The sequence below is a fragment of the Pieris napi genome, chromosome 16 (genome assembly GCF_905475465.1).
Source record: "Pieris napi chromosome 16, ilPieNapi1.2, whole genome shotgun sequence".
NCBI classification, from domain to species: Eukaryota; Metazoa; Arthropoda; class Insecta; order Lepidoptera; family Pieridae; genus Pieris; species Pieris napi.
In genome coordinates this window covers 6,177,818-6,201,245 of record NC_062249.1, presented here as the reverse complement: position 1 = coordinate 6,201,245, position 23,428 = coordinate 6,177,818, and the positions used below count along the sequence as shown (strand labels likewise).

The 23,428-nt window shown below is 31.9% G+C and overlaps 1 protein-coding gene across 3 annotated transcripts in view; it reads left to right on the top strand.

Annotated features, from left to right (window-relative positions):
* The first annotated feature begins 488 nt into the window (after window positions 1–488).
* Window positions 489–23,428, top strand: part of LOC125057225 (ankyrin-3-like) — a 115,646-nt gene continuing 92,706 nt past the window's right edge. For 2 of the 3 annotated variants that reach the window (XM_047660776.1, XM_047660775.1), the window contains exon 1: window positions 492–746. In XM_047660776.1, the coding sequence (XP_047516732.1) occupies window positions 651–746 (96 nt within the window). In that variant the 5' untranslated portion in view covers window positions 492–650. Of the gene's footprint in view, window positions 747–23,428 lie in introns of all 3 variants that reach the window. The other variant, XM_047660778.1, reaches the window with a different exon arrangement.

Sequence of the window (23,428 nt, the reverse complement as noted above, 5' to 3'; positions counted from 1 at the left end):
TCCAACTCTTAAAAAGATGGTAATTTCTTAATTACTGAGATAAAATCACTTCTGGACATATTTTTAAATAACACACAATTAATTAATACTTTATCAAGTCAAAAAGCAAACAAAAATAAAACAATAAAACAAATTAATATGACAGAAAAAATTATATTTTATAATGCTGGTAATTAGCTGATCTACTTCTTAATTAAAATCTTCTTCACGTCGTCTTCAATCTTTTAAATACATAACCCAAAAGCCCCATTGCACGTTGTATTCGTAAAAAAGACCGTATGTGTGGAAATTGCTTCTTATAAAAGGTCATATTAATCATATCAGTATTGATTTTTCGTTATTCTACTATTTATGATAGAGTATGACAGAAGTTGCTTGACACATCGAATCTCAAATTGAATTGCTGGCAACACTTTGATTATGTCATGACAATGTCAGTTGCCATATGGTAAATGTCAGTTGTCATTTCAAAATTCCTATTTTGAAATTCTTCATTCGCGCTCTATGCGTCGATTAACTTGGTGTGTTATGTTGTGTTAATAAATTTTCGCCTGGGAGTGTGCTATCGATACAAATTTTTATGTAGCGCAGTGAGTTTGTAAAAATAAAAATTAACCGCGCATGGTAGTGAATAAATTTTTCTTTTGATCATGGCGTTGGAGGGTGTAAAAAGTGAAAAAAGTGAGGAAAGTAATGCGAATGTGCAAGATGGGAAGGCGAACGGTGTCGACAACAGGAGTAAACAGGTAAATTTTTAAATTTTTGTTAAGCATGAAAGGATAGCTACCAAAATCTTATAAGACAGGTCTTATGCAACACATATAGTCTTCGTTGCTCGCATTTGTTAAGTGTAACAAATCGCAGTATAATATGAAATATCGTGATTGCAAAAGGAGTATTTTTGCGCAGCCGTCGTTGCTGTATTGCGGGGTTCGACCGTACTTTAGCATAGGTGTCATTAAGAACTAGTATGACCCAATTCATCACTTCTGGACCACAAAGATAGGACATTGTCCTTTTCTTATGTATATACAACTTTTAGTATTAATATTAATACCTTATATAAAAGTATAAATAATCTCTATAAAATACAATATCTTATACAAATATTAAAATTCGATATGTATTTAACATCTAAAATCTAGGCTCTATACGAGTATGTATTATTATACCAAATTTTATATAATATTTTAAATAAGAGTTTTAAAATTATGAGATTTGCTTTATTTTTGTTTTGTTGTACATTTGTACTACTACAGTTTTTATTGCTATCAATCACTACCTTAGCTTTTAAAGCAAGTGTCAATTGAAGCGACCTAATTGACTTGAACTAGTGCTCTAATTAGACTCATCATGTCTTTAAGTGCTCTCTGTCTCTATCATAAAATTATGTAATGTCTTGTTATAGTCTTACAAGAACTTCTCACCAGATGTGTTATCCTAAACTTATGTTTTCTGGACGCTGTATCAACAAACAACTGACTTGGTACTAATATGAAAAATACACATTTATTTAAATAAATGAATTCAAAATGGTAAATAATGTTTGTCTATACTGATCACATATAACAAATACCAGTATTGTTAAGCGGTTTATTTATGGTTATGTAAATTTCATTCTAAGAGACTGAAAATTTAATAAGTAATCCTCATCTCAACATTTGGCTTGACTGTTGTTCGACCAGGATACAACCAGGTCATTGGACTTCTAGACTGTTTGTCACTAAAAATTATATTTTAACACTTATATATTTTTATTTAAGAGTATGTCAATCATTTTTTTTGGTACCAATAAATGGTAAATATAAATTTGGTATCTGTAGTTCTATTGGATTGTTGGAGCTTTAGAAATTATAGTTTTGTTGAATTACTATCACATCTTGATTATTACACGATTTGTTATTACGTCAGATTATTTAGGGCGCTTAACAGCTGCCGCATTGTTGCACAAAACTACAATAGGACTATTGAAAAAGTACCGTTATGCAGTCCCTATGGGAATATCTATGAATTAATTTGAATCTCAGTAATGCTCTGTTTTAATAAATGTATGTTATTTATATTAATTTAGAATTTTCTGATTAAGATTCGTTTAATTATCGCAATTGTGATAGTTGAATTTTAATCTCTGCTTTGACCTCCGAAACAAAGAACTCTTACGCCAATTAAGTCAAACAATAATTTAAAAGTACCCAGTAAACACCATATTTTTTAACATTTACAACAAGCATTATAAATAACCAATGAAGTCAATCATAATCAATCGCAAATACCTCAGACATCGGAGACCAAGACATTTAATACTCAAGGGCAACTCGCTGATTTATTATTTATAACTAGTGTGTATTAAATAATACATAATACAAATTTTATATGTAATACTTATTTGCTAAAATAACCTTTTCTGAGCTTTCTTTTGTCAATAAAAAAATCTGCCTGTAAGAGTCTAAAAACGAGCGTAATTTGAATCCAACCACCGTTCTGTAATTCAGTTTACGCGAATTCTTAACGACTTCAAAAACTACGTGCTATGCTGGGACCCAAATTAAGAGGCTCAAATCAAAAATACTCCAAAACAAAGCATCTTCAGGAAAGAACCTGGTCCAAATTCTAAATCAAAATAATAATACAGACGGTATTTGGAATAGATATTATCTATTTAACATACATCAAAGTAATCAGTCCAATAGTGCCCACGAGTTTAAATCGCCAGTTCTTATGTTGAAAACCATTTTTGGTTTAAATTAAATTCCAGACACCTATCTTGTACTCGTACATAAAAATAATTCCAATTTATACTTTATATATATTTGCTGATGTGCTACATAACGTACTATATATCCACACAAAAAGTTCTTTCCCGGAGGGTGAAATGTTAACATCGTCACGCTTACGTCACGACCTTTCTTAATTTATCTTCTCTTATAGATTCCTTCATATTTTTTAATTTACCTCTTTTAGAAACCATTGCTGTTACTCATAATCTTACTAAGTTAAGACATTCTCTACCTTATCTTTTAAAAGATAAGTCTATTGAGTGAGAGTCTCTCGGCTCTCACTACGTATCATAGCACATGTTATTAGTTGTGAAATCCTTAAGAATATATTTTGACGGGCTCATAGTTTTTGTCGAAAATAATATGCCATACGCAAGATGCGTTATATAGTAATTACTTAAGGAAAGTTTAAAATATAAAAAGAACTGTCCCTTAATAAGTTGTTGTTATTGTTCACAAGCATAAATGTTTATTTATCCTGCAACGGTAAATAAACCCTCCCTTTTAACCCTAGCCATATGACAGGTACTCGAGGGCTCGAAAAAGTCGGAATTTTGTTCAGACAGCACTGCAGTGGCTTCAAATTAATTGGATGGCTCGACTTACAGGGAGCATGTTACACACAATATGCCATGGGATTTGTTATTTACAAAAATAGGAAGGAAAATAAAGAACAATTTTAATCCAAAATGTTTTAACATCTTCCTAAGAGTAATTGACATAGGCAGAGGTATTATGTACCTACTGTCTTATGGGTAATGTATTGTTATTTAAATTTTATTTGTATATTTCATAGTTTTAACGCTGTAATAAAAATAGATAAATCCAGCTAGTTTTTGAGAAATAACGGGGCGATTTGTTGCCTTAATTTTATGTTTATTAATTGCAATACAAATATTAGATATATATACAGTACTACCTAAAAGCCGTAAGATATACGATACTAAACAGATTGAATTAAATTAGGTTTTACGTGCGGTTTTCTTTAAAATCAAATTAAAGTTGGACAACTTTTGCTTGGAACAGGTCTTAGGATATTCTAAGCGGTCTTTACTATATAAAAGGATTTGCCGTCTAAAAGGTTTCATTAGAGATTAATACAATCCTATTTAATCGTTGTGAGGGCCGGACCCTCTTCGTTGACGTCATTAGTAAGGACTTCGGAGGCTAAAGGCTATACATATTATAGTTGTTTTCAGTCTGTAATTTTTGTATCCTTTTTGCCTCTTGTTAATACAATTTTTACGGAAATAAATGAATAGTTGGTATACCTACTTAAATTAATATATTTTTACTCTTCCGTTACATAACAAGTACGTAGTATATATTACTAATAATACATTTATTACTTAACATTAAAAATTGATGGGTCTAAAGTGCCTGGCACTAGTAGGCAACTATAATAATGTATTTAGTAGAAAAACAAAAGACAACGATTTAACAAAGATGGAGGAGCAAATGTGGTTTTCAGACCTACTTTGTAAGTCATATAATAGTTAATACGTACACTTAATTTGGATCTTGCACCTGGAAATATTTTCTTAATGCTTTTGATTTTTGAACTTCAATTATCAACATCGATAGCAGAAGCTTATGACCCTTATGGGGCTTGGGAAACACGGTGAAGTAGATCATATTAATGCTAATATAATGTAAGCCTTTATTAACAAGTCAAAGGTCCTCTAATCGGCTCCACTCCGTTCTGATTCTGCAAACCCGGATTCAACGTTCAACCCGCTACTGATGTAACCATCTTCTTGATGGCCTAGTCACGGACGCCAGCCTACTTCGGTTTATTTTTTTGTTGGCTCATGAACCGGTTCTCTATCAATATTGCAGTAGTTTCAAGGAGAATAACCTACCGCAAAATCCAAATAGAATTTTTTCTGTATGCATTAACAATATTTTATAATCGTCGTGTTTTAAAAACGTCGGCATCGCAAGTGTGTACACTAGTCTATCATATACGTGTTATCTATAAAAAGTTTGATCAAGGTGTGGCCCCACCTCCATAATTACAAACGACCTTCACCTTGTATCAGCCCACTGCAAATTATATCGGGAAATGGCCAAATCAACGTTCACCCTCCAGGCCCCGATAATAAATACAATTTGTGTAAGATTTTGTTTAGTAATAGCGAGTACACATCCACGTCTCTGCTTCTGTACTAAAAAAAAACAGCCCCATTACTCTGTTAAATCAATATCAATGATTGATATAATTAGTTAATTGTCTGGTATTGGCAGTAACAAAAAATCTCAAATGACCATCTGAGAACGTACACGTTCTCCATCTCTTATATTTCATCCTGTTCAACCGCAAAACTCTTCTCAAACACGATTTAAAATTTTGGGAGCCCATAGCTATCTATAGCTTACGCTCTTCCGAAAACTATATCCTTGAAATTCCATCTCATAACTCTTACTTATTTGGCGAATCCTTTAATGTCTCTCTACAGTGAGGCAATGCAATTCACTTCCCGTCCTTATACGCTTATACGCTTCTCTATCTTTCTTTAAATCTCTTCTGTACAAGGATTACCTGTCCACATCGTATCCCTAACTTTCGTACTAACTGATCTGAAATTATCATATTTCCTTTTGATGTGTACTCTTTTCGATTATTGTCTCTTCCACTGTTTACCATATGTATTTTAATTGCTTTATTCCATTAGTTTTGTGTAAATTATTTTATGTCTTGTGTAGTTTCGCACTTCTTGCCATTTAATTTTTTGTCTCACAGTGGTTCCCTGGCTGAGATTGCTCGAAAGCGTAAGGCCGCCACTTGCTCTTCATTTCATTTAATCATTTTAATTGTACATACTGTATTTCTGTGTTACTGCAACGAAGTGTAAATAAATAAACGTACGATATTGTAGAGCGCGATTGTCGCTAAATTTCATGTTACGAAGACTAAATATTGTTATAAAGTTTTGTGGTGGCTTTATTGTCCTGTCCGGCCCAGATAATGATCCTTATCAAATAGGATAAGTCTTTCTGGAGGATATTGAAAACACTGTAGAGTGCTTGAAAAATTTGTTGGTGAAAAATCTGCGTGTTTTACTTAAGTCAACCCAATATTGTGTATATATTTGCTTAGAACGCTTTCCTTTTCACGAAGATTATATTTTAGAAAAAACATCTTAACTAAGCATAGCTGAAGGTTTTTGCTATGTAAGGAATTCAATTTTAGTTTTTGTTTGACATAATATAATTTCTATCATAACATTATTTAGATATATCCACGTTACTAAAATTATATGACTTTTATATTAACTGAATAAACTCTCGTTACATAAGCGTAAAGAACTGCGTCTGTTTCATTTTTAGTATAAGCAAGTACGCAGTTGAATCCAGGAACAGCTTTACGCCGTATCCCAACTAATAATTCAAAAATTCACATGTGAAATGCGCTTTTTAATGTTCCACCATCAACATGCGTTTTTATCATGTTATTATGAAAGGTAATTTTAGTGCCCTAGGGAAACAATTACATTCCCATTTAGTAACTTGGAATTGCAGTTTATAGATAAGTATAAACGCGTTTTAATAATATGTAGTTATGAATTAATGACCGGTAATTGTCTATTTTGTTCTTTTTTTATGTTTTCCAAGTAATTATTACTTTAATATACGTATGCCACCACAGTAATCGTTTGTTAGTAGGTGAGATATTTCTGTCATACAACGATAGTGAAGCGACTTTGATGTCTTCTACTTATCTTCCCAGACCTTTAATTTTGGAACCCGCGCTTCTGAACAATGACGCTTTGACCAAACCAAACTTGTATATAATGTAATAATGTATCTAAAGTAATATTAAAAGAGAGGTAAATTTGGGTTGGACGGGATAATCTCTGGATCTACTCAATCCATTTCGAAAATTCTTTTAACAAAAGAAAGCCACGTTAAGGATGAGTGATATATCATTAAGTTCTAGATAAAAGCTTTTCCAACTCGTTAAGAACCTTCTCGTTAGAGACCTACTGGATCCAGCTTATACGAAGCTTGCGACGATAGCACCACATATTAAATGCTTCTAAGCGCCGACAATAAAGATAGGAAATTAATCTTAATGAAATACAAATAAAATTGTGGCATCTGATAGTCGTTTAAGTTGATTTTTCTCATGTTTTTTAGACCAGAAATAATCAAACTTAAATGAGCTGGCGACCTTGAAATTAAAATCAATGAAAAGCATACAAATAGAGGAGCAATCATATCAATTGGTGGCCACGAGATTGTACAAGCAAAGTAATCAATTGTAGGGCCATTGTTGAATAACAATCTTTACTGATGTTCAATTGATAGAAACGTGGGAATTTAGTTTGCGCCTACAGTGATATTGTGCGTTTTCTCCCATATACCATATTATGCTAACCATTTTCTAATAGTATGATTATTTATTTTAATTTTAATTAATTATTGCATTGTATTTCACCAGATTTTTCCTATGACTACCTTTATTTCGTATCTCTTGTGCTCTCCTCTTCTACGCCGCCTATCATATATCCATATTTGTATATAAGTCCTTTTTTTCGTGTACCCTAAAAAAGGTTAAAGTTGTATTTCTGCAACTATTAGTCCCTTAGTTACAATTAAAGCTAATAACTAAACAATATCTCGCGTCTTAGTGTAAATACTTTGATATAGCAACGCTAAACGCCTATTATATAGAGTTTTTGAGGGTTCTCTTTATATGGAAAGATAACTTACAATGTATGGACAAGTAAATCCAACCAAAATCTAGTACTATAGGCGTTTTGGGGTGGATATAATCCATGATCCTTCGTGTGCTTGATTTGACTTACTCAATTAGCTTCGAAATGATCAGCTTATAGTTTTAAAGTATTATTAGATAGAAAGTGCAAATTTTAATTTTTATCACCTCACAACTGCACTGCTAAAACCAGTGAACCATGTAACAGCATCAATAAAATGGTATAAAAAGGTTAAGTGTCACTTTCACAGTAAAGATTAACCTTTTCAATATGGATATTTTTATTTCATATTTTTTTTCGTTTAAAATCCAAATTAAAATATCTTTTGTTTAAGTAAACATCAGAATATTTTTTTTATAGGAATAAAATTAGTTTAATTACATATATATATATATCACTTACAATTATTTCTCCGTATCGACCTATTCACGTGCGTGCAACAAAAGGTATTTTATGTGTAAAAATTCTGACATTTAAAATTATTTTATTATATTTAAAATGTATAAAGTATTTTATGTTAATTTTGGAACTTAAATTACACGTGGTATCTAATTAAAATACGCTAAATAAACTTTGCTCCATTTAAATTTCGAACAATGTAATTCTAAGGTTTCGCCGAAATTCCTTTCATTGTATTTTCAGTACTTTAATGTTATTGGAAAGCCAGAATTATGGACTAATAATTTTCTTTTAACTTGGTCTTTGCGGGTTTTCGTAATTTATTTGTTAATTACAAAATACTAGTCAAGATAATTAGCTTTTGGCTTAGGGACATGAACCCCAGCTTTAAGACTTTATTTGAAGCCAAAATGAATATTTTTGGATACAAAATTCACGGATGCAAAACTGTACAAATTGTATCGCAATTATAGTGTTTTTTAATTTAACTCAGCTATAAATATTTACGATTATTATATTGATGTCTGAGTGGTGATATATGTCAACAAATTGAGGAGTTTCATAATGCAGACCGAATAGAGAAATGTCACTTTATAAATGATCACGATCCTCGCAGGATATATTACAGTACATTTTCTAAAGAAAGTCGAAACGAATAGACGCCGGACGTCGACACGTTTTGCAATCATTAAAATCTACTTAACGCTTATGTTAACTTTTACGAATGAAACGAACTTTTACACATCTTAGTAGATTCTCGATATAACGCCATAATATCCCTTATATGTATCCTATTTTTTTTGTCATGAATAATGATTATGTTTTTACGTAGGTACCATATGCAATCTTTTGCCAAGTGTTTTTATCAGTGTATATTGTCATTCTGCTATTTTAGAAATGGAATAGAAAGAAAATTAAACATTCTGAGGCATGCAAACCCAAATAAGACAACGCGACACAAAAGGCTGATCACCTACTTGTCTATTAGAAAATAACAATCATTTGTTTTTTTTTTTTCAATTTTCCATTGTATCAAGCAATAGATACAGAAATCTGTTTTTTTATCATAGAAATTATTACCAAATTAGGTAGATAATTTTTACAACAATAATCTTGTAAAGTTTCACTTTTGATCTCGTAGTCATATGGATATAAAGTTAATGCATTTTGTTTATTCGACTCAGAGCTTTCATGGCCCAATGAAGTAATACTCATTATACCTTTTAATTAAACTTATTCAAAAAGGTAATACTTACATTTAGACAAGACCCTGCTGCGTAACAAATGCGTGCTCTTTTCCAATGACCTTGGCACAAATTAATTAAAAATACCTCGAAAAAACCGTGTGTCCATTACAACTGTGTTTGAATTGAAACTTAGTGAATTGAATTAGTCTAAAGAAAGTATGGGGGAATTTTATCTAATCAATTTAGGTAAAAACCTAAGCATTGTTTTGAAATTAATATTAATAAAATATAATGTTTTTTTGTAAACAAAAACATACCGTTCACCTTGACGTTTTATTTATATTCAATATATTTAATTCGTTTTGCTAATGTAATGTCAGATTTGTTTATTTTATCCCAAACAGACTGGAGGTAATATCCATTTGGGAAAGTAAAATCAAGTCTGAATTGTAATGGAAATAAATTTATGTTATTTTCAAAGAAATCGCGAAGTAATATTTTCTTAGATAATATCCCTAATGTTTTTGTAGTGATTTTATTATTTTGTTTTTTGTTGTTGTTATTGTTTTGTAAAATACCAAGTATTTTATTATTATTATTTGGAATATTTGAATGTAATTTTTTATGATAATAAACAGAAAAGAAGAAATGGAAAACTTAGCTTAAATACTCAAATTTCAAAGCCCTTAAGATCTAAGACTGATATTTTCGCTGTTTATATATTCTTTCAACTGGTCAAATTATTTCAAGTTTTTCGCCAATATATTAAGAATATTTTAAGAATGTATGATATAGTCTATCTAAATGTTTAATACATCATCTATACATAATATGTATAAACTAGTATACGGTTGAAGTGTTCGTATAGTCTTTACTATCAACTCGATTGTTGTATTTTGTATGGGTGTTATGTATGTATGTATGTATGTTACAAGGATAACATGTTTGTATTTCGTAGTTTATAGGTTTAAAAGCCTTCTACAATGGCCTTTCTCGCTCGCCACACGTTACTAAATGTCACACAAACGTTAATTTATTAAATGCGTGACCAAAACACGGGCGCAACGCCCTGCGTGACAAAATGGTTACATATTACTCTGTCTACGCAAATATTTTTTGTTTTCGCTTCACGTTGACCTAGTTGGCTCGCCTCCGTATTAAAATTAGTTCCTGTCTTCTATTATGAATCCGATCTAGCATTGAATGTAGTTTGGATCGAGTTTTGAAATGGATTTTGCAAGGCTACTAACTAAGATTTGACTTTTAAAGCGAATATTAGAATGAATTTTTATTGCTTTATATTTCAAAAAATCTTCCATGCTCGTTACTAGCAGATGGGCAGTTTTTAAATATTTTTCATTTAGATTGGTAAATAGATACGTTAATGCATTGTCCATTGAAAATAATTAATGCACATTAAAATTTGTTAGAACACATCAGTCTATCACGTCAGTACTACGCTGAAGTAAGAGCTGATTTACACAGGGTCAGTAACTGACTACAAATTCGAGGCAAGTCAGTGCTGACCCGAAAAAAACCCTGTGTAAACTGATTTGAAGTCAGTACAGTGGCTTGAAGTCAGTGCTGACTTGAATATTCGGACACGAATATTTTAAAGTCAGTTGGCGCCCCCCGCCACCCGCGCACCCCCGCGCCAGCCAAATAGACCCCGTGTAAACAGACAAGTCAGTGCGTGGTTAGTCACTGCCGCTGCGTTGTAGAGTGACCACGTTTTTTTCGCTGGCGATAAAATGAAGCTTAGCGAAGACGAAACCTTAAAATTGGTGCAATTATATGGCGAAAACGAGTGCCTTTGGGATATTAAATCCCTAAATTACCGCAATAAAGAAATGCGGTCAACAGCGTTGCAAAATATGGCTCAATTTTAATTTAGTTATCTCATTTTCTACCATTTCTATTAACTCATTCAACAGCAAAATTGATAAATTTTTCAACAAATAATTAAATCGTCGTTTCAGTTGTTTTCGCGAATTCATTTTTCCCACTGACTTCACACACGTGTGGTCATCGTGAGAAACGCACCACTACTACTTACTTCATGTAAACAGTTAAAGTCAGTCGCGGCGCCGACATTGGCGCTGCGACTGACTTTTCTACTTACCCTGTGTAAATCAGCCATAAGACCAAAAAGTCAGTGTTGCTACTCGATCGCGGTCTCTATCATTACGATGACTTTTAACACATCACATTGGTTTATTTGTGATAATTAAACGCGTCTTATTATTTTATTGGAAAACTAACAAATAATAGAAACAGCAACAACATCAATTAATCCGGTGTAAATGTGTTGTATAAACTACAATATTATTTAATCTTGTATTCCTCAGATATACGCACGGATACACACGGGCAAAGCTAAAATAAGTATTTTCCTGTTGACTTTTCTATTCTTATTTTACGATTCTAAGAACTGATTGGATTAGCGTTTTATGGCTGTTCACATTTTTATTGCGATATAGAGCTGACCTATAAAGCATCCGGCTGTTATGTGTTTTATGTAATCAATTAGAAATTCCTATTCATATACCACTTCAAAATACTATATAATATGTATAGTGTATATACACTGTAATTTATAACCATTACAAATATAACGCAGAAAATTATGATACATACCAAGAGGTTTGATGAGTTGTTGAAGAAAAAAAGTAGTTTTTTATCTTGTAGTAGCGATCGAACGGAAAACGTATAGTTCCATGCAATAAGTGTTTTTTACTATAAAATATTTTATTTTATTTTTACATTTAAGGTATTGAAACAGACATCAGATTGGTTAAATACATACAGTTATTACACACTAAGCATTATTTGTAAACCTGAAGTCCAATTAGATCTGTATACAGCATTTTCGTGGAATCTGTAGAAGTCTTATTGATGTATGGGGTACACATTTGACGTCTCTCATGCTGTAAAAACTAAAATACATCAATTGTTTAAAAACTAATTTTAATAATTTATTTCCAAGAGTAGAAAGACAGCCAATAACTCGTGCGTGAACCGAATTTTACAGAATAAAACTTGTTGAAACTGTTCGTAATCTAAAATTAGTTTGCTCTAATTTTGTAAAAAATGCCCTAATAACACGGGTTACATGTAACAGATGCAGCCAAAACATTACAAGGGGAATGTAAACAAACAGTTAAATTGTATTACAAAAGCCAGCTGACTGGATTGGGAACGTTTAATTTTGACTGACTGAACTGAAGCTTATAGCTTTTCTGTCTTATACCTTTTTGCAAAATTAAGTGTATGGCAAAAAAGAATAAACAAAATTTCGTATCATTAGTGGTATACAAGTTTGTATCGATTTATGACTTTTAAACATAAATTTGCATTATATTATAATTATTAATTATTATTAGTGGTATATAAGGTAGGTTTAACCACTTCGGAAATTGGTAGAGTGATGAACACAATTAGATGTTTTTAAACTCAATTACTATTACTAGGTCTGGTCCAATAATAATATTGAGATTTACATATAATAAAATTTAAATTTGAGTCGGTGGGACTAATACAGATGTGTCTATCTTAAACGTCGTTTTATTTTAAATAAAAATTATGTTGCAAATATAAAAGTAATTAAAAACATTATCAGCTCCAGTACTTAAATAGCTTCCGCTCTTAAGAATTTTAAAGGATAAACTTGAATACGATTGGTTAAATCGATAAAATAAGAGTCTTGTTTTTATACTCATAAGGTCATTAACCTTCGCCAAACTGAAATATTTTATGTAACAGCGGAGATATTGAGTCTTAAGTTTGCGACGATAAACAGTTGTACTGTGTTAAACTTATATAATTTCATAAAAGGTCTTATTTTAATTCCAGCATCCAACCAGTTTAGTACCTGTAGTTCTTCTATTATAAATCATAACGTCTTTTGTTTGACAGCACTGGATTGTGTGTTGTGTTGTTAATATGATAAATCATTAGTTTTGTCATTGCTTGTTTCGGCGTCGAATTCAAGAAGTTGATATTGGCGATGTTTGTATGAATGCCGATCGCTTTAATGTCGGCGAAACGTATCATAAAGAAATGTTTTGTACGTTTTCACAGTCAGTAAAGCTTCATGTAGACTCGTTGTTTAATGCTAAAACAATCGTAAAACAAACAGCTTATCCAGTAAACAGATAGTCACGATCCAAGTATTAAGAAGTAATTTTCCCCTTCGTTGAGCATATAGTGGGGATTCAGTTGGTAAGTGCCGACGCGTGACGTCATGTGGTCAACCAGGTGGAAATATGGGGCCCTGCGGGCTACCAATGGTTTAAATTCTAGGGTTTACTTCGATGGATTATATAGGTGTTGCTTAAGTCCACAGTATGTGGATATGACAGGTTGCTATTTTATTTTCAATATGTATCAGCGTATTTCGGTATATTTTTTTAATCTTATATTCGTTTCGTTTTTAATTCTAACGTAGGACAAGCCAAGGCTGGCTTTCTTTTTAATTTTTTAACCGCAAGTTCGAGGCACTAGACAGCGATATTTTGGTCCTACGAGATATCCGGATTTCGTAAATTGGGTAAAAAAATAAACACCTAAAAATATTTTCTTAACCAAACGGTGTTGTAAAGAAAATTTGCACCTACGTTAGGCGTGATACTAAAAACAAAAGCTACACATAAAGGGAGTATTATAAACGGTAAGTTCTATTAGCGTTGCCGGAAGGCATTAAGGCCCATTCAGCCTCTCCATGTTGCATTACGCACTTGAATGCGTGCACTGCACAATTATTGCAATGTTATGCCATAGTTCCTACTTTTACGAATAACGGATTGATACGTATAAAATTCTGATGTAGATGGTAAGGTAGATTATGTTGCTAGGTCTATGAACAGGAGGTTCTTAAAAAATTATGTTAGCATATACTTTTTCAAGAACGTCCAGAAGCCATTACGACGAGCATGATGTTGAATATTGTGAAAGATCAAAATAGGTAAATAAATCTCTTTGGTAGGGAAAGAAAATAAAAATAAGAGAGAGTGTAAATACTAGGCAATAATACGAAGAAGGCAGTAAAGTGTAGTGTCAAGATTAATTGGCTTTATCTTAAGATAATACATAAGTAATGCAAATATATATAATGTTGACATTGTAAATTAGGAAAGCACTTATAATATACATATATAATACCATTGTTATTCATTACACATTATGTAACTTTAACCGCAAAACGTTACTGAAATGAATCTTCATAATCTTTGACGACTCATTGGTCTAGTGGTTAGTACCCCTGACTGCGAATCCATGGGTCCCTGGTTCGATCCCCGGCTGAGACGAACATCGATGTGATGAGCATTTGGTGTTGTGCTTAGGTCCCAAGACCTAAGTCATGTTTAATGTCTATCTATCTATAATATGTATGTATATCCGTTGCCTAGTACCCATAACACAAGCTTCACCAGCTTAGCATGAGACTAGGTGAATTGGTGTGAATTGTCAAAAAAAAAAAACTGTTATTTGTATACTTTATGACATCTTTACAGGTAACAAAATCTTTTAAAGTGCCATAATTTTGTTAATATTTTAGCTGTTGCAATGCCAGTGTTAATAAATGGCACTACCCTTCGTGTAGACTAGCGTTTAATGCATTAAATTAATTAAAAGCTAATTTTATAGGTCAACGTAATTAAGTCGTTAATGTTTTAAAGGAAATACTAAAGCTTTTATTAATGCCCTAAGTGCCTGTTATTATGTTTTGAGTATTGGTATAAATGCTTATCATTAAAATATTTAAAACTACTTTACGATTCAGTTATATCAATATTACAACTACAATTTTATTAATATTTTTTAAAATAAGAATTTCGTAAAGAACAAAGGTCACCGAAGTAACCCTCCTATCTACTGAACGCAAACATTTATTTACTTAAGTGTACTACTACTTCCATATCCTAATTCGTAGGAAACGTTTTGTTCCAGTATTTTGATAAAAGTATCGCCATATCATTGATTCGTAGATTTTAACCGAATACTATTCAAGTTTTACATAAAAACCTATAACCCTTTTCTTACTATAATAATTTAATCAGTTTATAATAGACTGATCTTGACTGTTATTGAGATATAATTAATTCGTTAGACAAATTTTATTCTTGTTATCGAAATATGTAATTATCTGGTTGAAAAATTGACAAGTAACGATTTTTGTGTTAATCTGACCTTTTTTGTAAACAAAATTAACTTTTTTATATTTTATTTATATAGAAATTAGAAATATTTTTTACCATCAATTTAGCAGATGGAGTATTTTTAAGCTAGTTATAATCAACATTTACGCAAGACAGTTTGCAAGAATTCATTCATTTCGGATTTGACCTTATTTTTTGAATGACTCTTTGTCTTAGTTATATCACTTTTATCTAATGAGCTGAGGATGAGATAATTTAAAGTTTTGTAATCTTATTGTAAGATATATAACGTCGTCATTAACTGTGAGAATGAATGTCGTTAGGGTTTTATGTTTATTGAATCTTCAAATTAACTTTTAATAATGTTTTGTTTCAATTATGTTCTATGAGATTTTCGTCAATTATGAAATTTTAAGGTTATTATTCTTATAATTATATCGATCAAAGCAAATACAGTGGAATTTCGATAACTCGAATGTCAATGGTACGGGAATGTCGAGTTTTCGACTTAACAAGTACTTCGAGATACATATGATTTAACTGCTGAAATTTCGACATACAGAGGCGCGATTTCTAAGTGTATTTTTCGATTCGTAGAGTCGAATTTGAATAACAATTCAATTTAAGTTTTGTAGTATGTACAAATATATAGCGTAAAAGACAAGACAAAACAAAAACAAGACAATGTATAACAAGCCCCGAACCCGAACATTCACTTTGGATTTTATAGCTATTATTTCGGGGATTTCTAATTAAGATATCATTATATTTTACTAATTACAACTTACAGAGTATCCTTTTTGAAATTCGAGTAAATAAATATGTATTATCAATACTTCGTAGGGAAATAACATTTTGTTCCAGTTACAAAGTCTAAATAACTCGACAATTTTCAAGCAATTTTTTTCGACTTACAGAGGATTTCGACTTAACGAGGTTCGAGTTATCGAGATTCCACTATAGTAAAATTTGCAACTTTTAGAGCTGAATCTAATAAATCATAAAGTTTTCTCTATTTCTATCGCTAATTTATCAAGCCGTTTTTGAGGCTTTATAACTCTTCCTTTTAAAATAATTTGTGAGTAACCAGAGGCTATAACATAGGCTAGAATTAAATAACTTTATTACAAACGGAAACATATTGGTAATAATTTTGTTTTTCTGTGTCGTTAATGAGTACAACCTTTTAATAACAGCCTGACTGGGTGGCTATAAGGCGCTTTTAATCAAAATTCCCGATTACCCAGCTTTTTAATAAACATTTGCCCAACAATGGACGCATTCACGTCGAAACTGGCATGAGGTAATGAATTGATATGAACGAACGGAAATTGACCAAAAATGTGGGCGAACAAACACCGCGTCCAGTATTGAAGTTATAACATCCTCAGTCATTTGTGAAACGATTTTCTAATTTATTTATGCTTTCGTTAGATTTAGCAATGAAATATAGGATATATTCACTTTTAAGCGCGTATGAAATATGCACTAATAATATTGTTGAATGTTGGTGGACGGACGCCTTGTTAATTGTTTACTCTAAAATCTTAACAAAAGTTAAGGATCATAATTATATTATAATTGCAAGGATTCCCTTAAAAATCTGGACAGCCTGATTGCTAGTCTCCATAAATGTATGATATTTGTATATATGTATTACGATAAATAAATTGTTTTCTTTGTTTGTTGAATCTTTTTTATGTACTTAACTGGAGTTGATGATGAGATGAGAATTCACCTGATGTTCAGTCTTACCGCCGCCCATAGACATTCACTTTGCCAGAAGGCTCGCAAGTGCGTTGCCGGCAATTTTGGCACCAAGGTATATACCGTAGTGGGAGTGTGTGTAAGGTCACACAACTTAGCTGACATCCAGGAAAGATTCAAACCTCATGACATTTGAAATTGAAATGATGAAGATTGATTCACTTTTCATTTACGTATTTCGTAGCGTGCACTCGTAATGGTGATGTGATGGAAGATTCGTCGCTTCAATCAAATAACGGATATTGTGTTGAACTTGATGTAGGTCGGGCTTCACCTTGTTTTGTGTGGTTTCTGATGGGTTTATGGCCTTTGGTTGACGTTGGAACATACATGTAAAGGAAAATCCCTCTGTTCCATGTCTTTTTGTCAGAGAAAAAATGCTATTTGCGCATTCACCGCGATTTCTTGGCTAATGATTCTGCTATACGTTTCTGTGGTATCATACAATATACATATCTGCTACTCTGATAGTCGGAAGATGAGTCGGAGAATCAATGTGCTTGTAATCCACTTTGGGTTACTTGGGTATATGAATATGTATTTGATAATGAGTATCGGACAGAGGATGTCATTATGTACATTACACTGCAGGGTAGCGTTTATTAAGTAGGTGCTTCGAAATAAACTCATGCCTGCTAAAGAAGCGAATATATAAAAAAGAGTTAAAAATACCGAATAGCAAGGACATGATTACAAAACACTTATATACCATTTATGTTACTGCGAGGCCACAACATTCGTGTCGTAGTGATGTCATTGCAGTCCGAAGCTGTGACTTCGAAAGTCCGCAAATAAACATATGATTCAATATATTTTGTATGGAATCATGATGGAAGCGCAAAATATATGAAAATTATAAAAGCTGACACGCGATGCAAAGCTTAACCTTGTAGGCAAACTGATTGACATTGAGTGTTTAATGCATAAATTTTCTATTAAAAACTTTGTATTCATTTAATGAAGCTTCATTTTGTGTACAGTGTTAGCCAGCACATGTTATATTAATACCGATAAAATGAGATCAGACGCTAATCTTATTAAAGTTTCAAATTGTTGTCTTAAATAACGAAAATGCGAGATTTCTTATTGCAGTGGCCAAATCGAAAACCTCAATTAGGAGACATAAAATTCATTAAAAACTACAAACAATTCTATCAAATGCTTCAATTAAAAGTTGGAAAATTTACTAAATTCTAGCGATTTCCCGTTTTTTATCTGTAACACAATACCGCAGGGATATTACTATTCCTGGAGTATTGTTATTCTTAACAACTACAGTTTATCTACAATTCAAATGAATGGGAACGCGTTTTTGTAGACATGATGATTTGAATACATTAAGATAAAATCACAAGGTCGCATGATATGTGCACCTATTGGCGGTTTTTTCCTTATTCTAAAGGCAAAGAAGGCTGATCATCTACTTGCCTGTTAGATATAAATACAAATTCAAAACATATAGATATCTGACGCCAAAACCAAGGCGCCACTATTTTTTTTTTAAAGTTAGTTTTATTAGTGATATCTTAGTAGCTAAGTGTAGCTATCAATCTGAGGTCCTGCGTTCGGGCCCTGACTGTGCATTTTTTTTCTATGTGCGCAATTAACACGCTCAAACAGTGTAAGAAAATGACGTGAAGCACATACACCTCGCCTCAAACCATAAGGCTCACCATCTTGCCTGAAAATTTAAGTAGTCATCAAACTGTTATATGTACAATACACAAAAATTATGATGATTTAATTGTCATCACAGTGACACCAATTGCGCTTTCTCGAACAGCAAGTGTAGATATACAAATGAAAAGCAGTTAATTCCACAAATACAAACATTTTCGTACTACGTAATCAAAACCAGCTACTGTAGGGTATTTTGGGTCGCTGATGTAAGGCAGAACCGGTTGTTCGCGGTCACTGCCATAGTGCCGGTCGCATTTAGCACTAGCTGTAAAGGTTACATTAATTGCGAATGACAGTATCTGCTCTATCGGCCTTAATAAATTAGCCTGTGAGCTTTTCGACACACTAGACTCGAAGTATTTAGACCTTTATTACAAAGAGCTTTTCTAATGAAATTAGCAAACCGAATTATTTCGTCGTGTGTGATATTTAAAGTGATTATGTACGGTCAGGAACTTATATGTAAATAGTTGAATGAAAAGCGACTCCGAAGTGAATAGGTATATTCGATACGCTTGTAGACAGTAGATCTCATTCCATTTTATTTATTTATTCTTATCAAAAGCATTAATTATAACTAATTAATAGGGGTGTATATTTCTGTCTTTCACAAGCTTCTGACTACAATTATGGAGGTTACTTAAATCGCTACTTACCGTATGATATTTCAAATAACATGCAAGTTCAAGGCAATAAAGATGTAGATAAATAATCAAATCACAGGTATAATTGTTGAGAGCGTAGAAACGGGCGTGGGAACGTATTGTTTGAGCTACGCGCATGCGCAAGTATACCGAGCTAGTTTAACCTACTTTTAGTTGCCTTTTTTTCGATGTACTCGAAGTAGCTTATTTCTTTAATCTCCGTACAATGAACCCAACGTCCCAGTACTGGTACTTTTGCCAAATTGCCTTATTATTTGAGCATTTTCAACTTGAGTTTCCGCGCGGTTATGGAATAAGTTTCTTTTGACTACCTCAATTAATGTAAGGTATTTTTACTATGTTTTAAGCGTAGAGATTTAGATAGATATCGACTATATAATTTATATGATACAATATGATACTATTGAAACCAATACACATATTTTCTAATTAACGCAAAGCATAAAGTACTCTTTAATTCCGATAAAATGGCTGTGCATGTTCCATTTTTTAAATAATTGCTCAAATTACTTATTCTACTAAAATGTTTAAAAATCATAATGTTCTTAGTATTAATATATATTATATGATAAAGTGAAAATATATGTGCTTGTAGAATCACATAAGTCATATATGTTGACTAGAAGTATGAACTAGACTTTAATTCATTTGAAAATTTTCAATGGAAGAGGAAATACGGGAGTTATAATAGCTTTACTTTATAACTAGCTTCATGTTTGTTTTATCTAGTCCTAGCACAACGTTCGACATAGAAAGCTTTACTTTCTATGATTAAAGGGACCTATAGGAAACTAGTGAGTAGCTTTGCCATACAAAGAAATATTTTTATGACTGAATAGACTTCTTATGACAATTCATAGAATTGGAACAAAAGCCTTATTTTTTCACCAAGGCCTCATCTGATAACTTCTTGCAGTGGCTGTCTCTTCAATTACTGACGGTCGGAAGTCAATTTTAAAAATCTCTCCTTATTGCTAAATCTCATAATGCAGTGTTAAACTTGCGATTGGTGGTGTTTACACGACCCTTACTGTTGAAGGATCAACATGCGTTTGAACCCATGATACTACGAGTATGTTAATATTTGCTCATGGAAAACATTGTTAGGAAACCAGCTCGTCCAACACTCGAAAATCGATAGTCTGTGCTAGTAGAGGGTCGATCACCTCAATAAAAAAAATACAGTAAATTTAGTTACATTATTTTAGGTAATGTAACCATCTCCGAAATTTAGATACATAATCGTAGCGTGCACACATATCAATTACTAGCACAAAAGGATTCTATTCATATACAAGAAATTCTAATATTGATTTTTTAAAACGGTTGACAAAACTGTTTCACAGTAATCAATAACTATTTTGTGCATATTTGTCGCAACTATCAGCCAGACCATAAAACCGCTCTGATGAAAAGCTACAAAGGGAAACGTTAAAAAGAATCGTAAAACAAATGAAGCCCGGTATCGTTAACCTACATAGCATGACTAGTATTCAGTATCTTTTGTATATTTTAGTTTGTTAGAATTTCAATCCTCAAAGCAAAAATTTCTTACACGACTCCGCGGCCGTGATTTTGGTTTTACCTTTTATTGCTGTTATCAATATTAGGTCACATCTGTCCAAACATACAGTTTATTTAAATAAACTTCAGAAGTCCGAGTGTCAATTGCTAAGGTAATCCAACTTCTTGACACAAAAGGGAAAATACGCCTAAAGAGAATTAAACCGTTCGAGCTAATAAACCTAGTGTAGCAGTGAATATAAGTGCAAATGCGGTATCTCGGACACACGAATAGTGGAACATTATATAATACTAAGACATGTTAATGAACATTACCTTAGAGTAAGCTATTCACTAGTATTATAGAAAGTTAAGTCAACATAATATTAGTTATTAGCCATTTGTATAGGTTAGAATGTAATTCATGTAAAGTCGCACTCTCTTTTGTGAGCTTTATTGTAGATTTAAAAGTGTAGACCAAAGACAATATTATACCATGTATCGGTAAACGAGTGTTTTATTATATTATTCTATACATTTACCTTAATGATGAAGAAGATATGTATTTTATATTGTTAAAAGATTATAAAAATGTTTTCGCGTTGTAATGAACCCCAATGCGAACGAAACGAAAACAATAGTATAATAATCATTTTATTTTCTTAATTCAAACATTTAAATTTGGAACAGGAAGTTTTACTAACTTTTTAAATGTCAAATTAAAATCCATAACACGCTTGATAAGTAAATTATTTTATAGTACATAAAAAGTAAATTGAAAAATTTTGTATATTCAGAATAAAGATATTATAAATCAATAAATGATGCTGTGCCTCTCAATAAACAATAGCGATGCATCAGCGCTTTCTGAAAAGCAATTGACACGCCTTCACTTTATTGGAGCGTTTTGAAGCTTCACTGCTCTAAGAGATATAATACAATAGAATTTTGTATTTTATCACATAAAACCTTACATATAAATGAACATTTCTATTTAAAAATCTTGCACGTTCCTCAGTTATTTGTTTGATTAATTTCTATCTGACAGCCTATGTAGGCGAAGGGAACTGAACTGTACTTAAAATATACTAAACAGATTAAAAATTAATCTGATAAGGTAAAGTTCGTGAAATTATTTGCGATTTATTTTTAAAGTAGAAAGCTAAGTAGGTATAGCTATTAAAAATCGCAAATAATTTCACAAACTATTTCATAAGTTTAATTTAACTTTTTACTTAGAAGTCATTAAATATTTTTTGTGACGTTTAACGTCATTATTATTTATGACCTCATTTGATTAAAATACTTATGACAGTTAATATTTTTTGTTTCAGGTAATTTACTGCAACCCAAGTAAAAACATGTTTGAATTTTGTGAGTACACTACTGAGTATTGTCCTAAGCTGTGACTACGACCCATTAAAATCAGTACAACTTTGTGATACTATCTGAAGGAATTGTATTTATAGGAAAACTATTGCAATTTGAGCGAAAGGAATGAATCATCTTGAACTCATTGAACTGAATACCCTTGACTTTATTATATAAAAGCTGAAAATTGTATGTTAAAAATAAGCTGTTATTATACCCTCTTACCACTTGTGACATATACGTAGTTATTTGGCTTAGATTTCCTTTCTTATAGACAATAAAAACATATAATAATAATAAGAAAAGATGCTATTCTTGTTGTAGTCGTAACTAGTTCATTATTTTAACGGATTCTATTGTATTCTATTCCTAAGTCATTACTCAGAGCATCGGTTTTGAGCGAAAGTGTTTGACAGCGAAAGTTTTTACGCTAATAAACGTTTGGATACACGCACGTCTTGAAAGGTCGAGATTTTGCCCCCAAATTGGTGTAATTTGGTGAAGGGATTGCGGTTATGGGAAGTGGCTTGGAAATATATGTATATGTCACCGTAAAATAGTAAACACCGTTAGATTGTAATCTATCTCGCGAGATTATAAACTGTCGAAAGATTGTGAACCTCAACGAACTGCTTACAATTTAACGTATTATTATTCGGTAGTTATATGAAATTGTTGGAAAGTAAAATTAATCTGTAATTGACCAAAGAAGTTTGAATGATAACTAAGTTAGTGTAGTACAATCTACCGAATAATAATACGCTAAATTGTAAGCAGTAAGCTGAGGTTCACAATCTTTCGACAGTTTATAATCTCGCGAGATAGATTACAATCTAACTGTTTTTACAATTTTACGTTAACATATACAAGGCATGGATATAATATACACGAATTAATTAAATCATCCACATATCGACGTTACGTGTGATTTTCGACAATTATGATTAGTAAGAGGTATTTCGCGTATATAACCGTTGTTTTCCAATTTGATTTGATTTTATTTTTTATGATTAAAAATATGACGTTTCAATTTTTTACAGACTTACATATTAGAACATAATAGGTAATAATAGCACAAAAATCTTAGTTGAACTCGCGTAACCTAAAGTCTATATTAGGTGACATGTCTTAATATATATCGACGGCTCCGGAGAACAAAATGATAGCCGCTATTATCATAGTTTTATTATTATTGCAAAT